This window comes from Eimeria necatrix, genomic scaffold (genome assembly GCF_000499385.1).
Source record: "Eimeria necatrix Houghton genomic scaffold, Enh_scaff695, whole genome shotgun sequence".
In the NCBI taxonomy this organism is placed as follows: Eukaryota; Apicomplexa; class Conoidasida; order Eucoccidiorida; family Eimeriidae; genus Eimeria; species Eimeria necatrix.
In genome coordinates, this window is record NW_013651737.1 from 1 (window position 1) to 5000 (window position 5000).

At 32.7% G+C, this 5000-nt stretch overlaps 1 protein-coding gene across 1 annotated transcript; it reads left to right on the plus strand.

Moving 5' to 3' along the window:
* Positions 1 to 2029: 2029 nt before the first annotated feature.
* ENH_00071100 (hypothetical protein) lies at positions 2030 to 2634 on the plus strand (the record flags this gene model as incomplete). The annotated part of the gene is made up of 2 exons (XM_013577538.1): positions 2030 to 2166; positions 2370 to 2634. 2 exons carry the CDS (start codon positions 2030 to 2032, stop codon positions 2632 to 2634), a joined length of 402 nt encoding a protein of 133 aa, XP_013432992.1.
* Between the last annotated feature and the right edge of the window lie 2366 nt (positions 2635 to 5000).

Genomic DNA, 5000 nt, shown 5'->3' on the forward strand with positions numbered 1-5000 from the left:
TTTTGTTTGTTTGGAGTCCTTCACTCTTTATAAAGGTTTGCTTTTTTATTTTATTTGTTTTATTTGTTTTATTTGTTTTGTTTGTTTATTTATTTATTTGGAGTCCTTTACTCTTTATAAAGGTTTGCTTTTGTTTGTTTTATTTATTTGTTTATTTGTTTATTTGTTTTTATTTTTATTTGTTTTTATTTGTTTTGTTTTGTTTGTTTGGAGTCCTTCACTCTTTATAAAGGTTTGCTTTTTTATTTTATTTGTTTATTTTATTTATTTGTTTATTTATTTGTTTAGTTGCTTTTATTTTTATTTATTTTGTTTGTTTATTTGTTTGTTTGGAGTCCTTCACTCTTTATAAAGGTTTGCTTTTTATTTTATTTATTTTATTTGTTTTATTTGTTTTATTTATTTATTTATTTGTTTGTTTGGAGTCCTTTACTCTTTATAAAGGTTTGCTTTTTTATTTTATTTATTTTATTTATTTGTTTTATTTGTTTTGTTTATTTATTTATTTGTTTGTTTGGAGTCCTTTACTCTTTATAAAGGTTTGCTTTTATTTGTTTTATTTATTTGTTTTATTTATTTGTTTATTTGTTTTTATTTGTTTTGTTTTGTTTGTTTGGAGTCCTTTACTCTTTATAAAGGTTTGCTTTTATTTGTTTGTTTTATTTGTTTTGTTTATTTGTTTGTTTTATTTGTTTGTTTGTTTGCTTTGTTTGTTTGTTTGGAGTCCTTTACTCTTTATGAAGGTTTGTTTTTTGTTGTTTTATTTGTTTGTTTATTGTTTTATTTGTTTGTTTGTTTATTTATTTGTTTTGTTTGTTTGGAGTCCTTTACTCTTTCTAAAGGTTTGTTTATTTACTTGTTTTATTTGTGTATCTGTTTTTATTTTTATTTGTTTGTTTGTTTGTTTGTTTGTTTTGTTTGGAGTCCTTTACTCTTTATAAAGGTAGTTTATTTGTTTTATTTTATTTGTTTTTGTTTTTGTTTGTTTGTTTTACTTGTTTTGTTTGTTTGTTTTGTTTGTTTGTTTTGTTTGTGTCGTTTATTGATTTTATTTCAGTTATTTGTCGTGTTTATTTCGTTTTATTTGTTCTGGGTTTTTTTTGTTTTATATATTTTTCTAATTTCGTTTTATTTATTTTGTTTTGTTTATTTTGTTTTATTTATTTTGTTTTATTTAGTTTGTTATTTATTTTGTTTTATTTTTGATTCTTTGCAACGTTCTTTGTTCTTTTTTGTTTGCCGTTTCTTTTCTCCTGCTCTCGAATCTTTTTAATATTTTTATTTTATCTTGAGTTAATTTAATTTATTTTATTTTAATTTATTTCAATTTATTTTAATTTATTTTAATTTATTTTATTTTAGTTTATTTTCATTTATTTCCATTTATTTTAATTTGTTTTAATTTGTTTTAATTTGTTTTACTGTTTTGGTGTGTTCTTCAAACTCTCTATTACCACTTTGGTTTATTTCTGTCTTTTAATCTTTTTTATTTCTTTTTAATTTCTTTTTTATTATTTTATCTTTTTTTACTTTCTTTTTTGTTTCGTCCTTTTTCAATTTCTTTCATTTGTTTATTTCTTTTTCATTTTATTTTTTATTTCTTTTTTGTTTTTATCCCATGAGCAGAACTCTCACCCCCCCCTAAACCCTAAACCCTAAACCCTAAACCCTTCCTGCTGCTGCTGCTGCTGCTGCTGCTGCTGTTCATGTTCCTGCTGCCGCTGCTTCTGCTGCTACTACTACCACAACTACTACTGTTCCGCCACCCCCGCTGCTGCTGCTGCTGCTGCTGCTGCTGCTGCTGCTGCTGCTGCTTCCCCGCTTCCTCCGCTGCTCCCACCCCACAACCGCTGCTGCTGCTGCTGCTGCTGCTGCTGCTGCTGCTGCTGCTGCTGCTGCAGGGTACGAGAAGACATTTGAGCTGCGAGCAGCAGAAGTTCCCGCGGGAAGTCACTGGAGTTTGCATGGTTTGTGTCCTTTGGATGGTTTGGGAAGAAGAGCAGCAACAGTAGCAGCAATAGATGCTTTGATGGTTCGAAACCCTAATTCGCAGTTTCAAGAAAACAAAATGAAAAGAGAAGTCTTAAAGGCCCTTTTAGGGTTTCAGGGAGACCCCTTCGAGGCCCTCCTTGGCGAGCCCAAGGCCCCCGTCGCCACCGGAAAGTGGTAAACCCTAAACCCTAAACCCTAAACCCTAAACCCTCGCCAGCTGCAGCAGCGCAGCAGCAGCAGCAGCAGCAGCAGCGCAGCAGCAGCAGGGGGCGCCACTGCGGCAGGGAGGCGCCAGCGGCGCAGCGGGCCGGGGTTAGGGTTTAGGGTTTAGGGTTTAGGGTTTAGGGTTTAGGGTTTAGGGTTTAGGGTTTGTTCAGGGGCTGCGTGATATTTGGGGGGGACAACGAGCTGAAGACTTTGCTGCAGTGGATAGCAGCAAGTGCAGCAGGAAGGACTTTAGTTTATATGGCTTTTGGAGACAAAAGTTTGTCGGGAATGCAGCAAACTTTAAATCAAATAAAAGAAAAGTTCAAAACCACTGCAGACCTTTTTGCTGCTGTTCTCCAAGTTGTGGCCCTCAGGGGTTCTTTTCCGAGGTACTCGCGGCAGTGGAGTTTGTGGCGCGAGCTGCTCAGGCTTTGACCTGCTGCTGCTGCTGCTGCTGCTGCTGCTGCTGCTGCTGCAGCAGCGGGGGCGGTGCTGCTGCGGCGGGTGCAGCAGCAGCAGCAGGCGCGGTTCAGGCGCTGCTGTGCCGGCAGCACCCACACGCTTCAGCTGCTGCTGCTGCTGCAGCAGCTACACTTGAACTGCTGCTGCTGCAGCAGCAGCTACACTTCAACTGCTGCTGCTGCAGCAGCAGCTACACTGCAACTGCTGCTGCTGCAGCAGCAGGGACTCACTTGAGCTGCTGCTGCTGCAGCAGCAGCTACATTTCAACTGCTGCTGCTGCAGCAGCAGGGACTCACTTGAGCTGCTGCTGCTGCAGCAGCAGGTACACTTCAACTGCGGCTGCTGCAGCAGCAGGGACTCACTTGAACTGCAGCAGCAGCAGCAGAAACACTTCAGTTGCAGCTGGTGCAGCAGCAGAAACATTTGGGATTCTGCTGCTGCTGCTGCTGCAGCAGCGAGATCAGCGGCAAAGACAGCTGAACCGCAACAAGGCAATTGAGTTGCTGCTGCTGCAGCGCTCGAGCTGCTGCTGCTGCAGCACTTGAGCTGCTGCTGCTGCTGCACCTATCAAGACATCTTGCATTATTTATCACTTCATTTTGAATGTTTTAACTATTTGTTTTTGTTTATTTTTATTTATTTTATTTTTAGTTCTTCGCATTTTAGTAATAAGTTCTGCTGCATGCGCTGCCAGTGTAGCAGCAAAAGGGCATTTTATTATTTCTTTTTGCATTTCCAGATTGTTATTTCTTTCAGTTTTATTATTATTTGTTTTTATTATTTGTTTTAATTATTTGTTTTTATTATTTGTTCTAATTTTGTTTTATTTTTATTTCTTTCTGAGTGAAGTCCTGGCGAGCACGAGGTGTCTGTACACCTCAGTACAAATGAATAGAAGACAACAAAAGGAAATAAAAGAACGTAAAACGAATAAAGTGATTTAAATTGAAGTTTTTAATTTGTAAATAATGGAATTAAATGCATTTAAAGTTTTAATAATTCTGCATGCATCAGAGCGTCGCAAAGTGCAGCAGTTTGGAGTGTATGTACACCTGCCGCGGCTGTCTGCGTTTTGGGAAAAGGCATTTTGGGAATTTCGGAAAGAAAAATAAAACAAATAAACCACTTTAAATGCATTAAAGGACATTTTGGACTTTTAACTCAAATTGAGAGAATTAAAAAGACCTTTTTGCCTTTCAAATCGCCCAAAAGGGAGAGAAAAATGCCACTTTTCAGGTGTACGTACACCTGAACTCCCCGCTTCAAGTGTCTACGCAACCAAAAACAAATAAAATTCATTTTCTTCTTTTTGGACTTTCAACAAAAGTGAAAATTTATTTCTTTTCGAGTTCTTTTTTTATTCTAACTGCGCCTTTTAAACCAAATAGATTAAATTCAATTATATTATATATGAACATATATATATATATGTATATGTATTTAGATAATGTCATTATAAGTAAATAATAATAATATTTATTAATGATATTATGTAAGAATACATATATATATATATATATATATTCCTATATAATATCATTATTAAGTAGTATTATTATTATTTACTTATAATGATGTTACCTAAAACTATCCTTAAATAATATCATTATAAGTATTATTATAATATATATATTATAAATATATAAAACTATATATGAATATATATATATATATATATACTTATACATATATATATATATTATATAGATGTGAGTATTGTATAAAGAGATGTGTATATACACTATAAAACAAAATATAAAAATGTCGCAAAAATGTCATTTGTGAAAAAACAAAAAACAATTTAAATAATACTTTTTAAATGTGCTTTTTGTCTTTGTGGCTGCAGCGCTTTGATAGAAAACAAAAGTCTATAGTAATTTAAAACTTATATGTATATAATGTAATAATATATAGTTTAAAACTTATATATATATGATATAATAATATAAAACATATATATATAATATATTGATAATATAGTATAAAACGTATATATGTATAATATAATAATATATAGTTTAAAACTTATATATATAATGTAATGATAATATAGTATAGAGTTTATATAAATATAATGATAATGTGAAGTTTATATATATAATATAATGATAATATAGCATAAAGTTTATATACATAATATAATGATAATAAATATAATAATAATGTATATAAAAGGAATATATGTAAAAATATATATAATAATAACACTAATAGTTATGTAATAAACATAATAACAGTATAAACAATCTGCAGATATCTGCGGGATTTTTGCATGCATTTTGCAGATAGACATTTAAGTCCACATTTCTATTTATGTGCCAAAAAGTCTAAATTGTTTT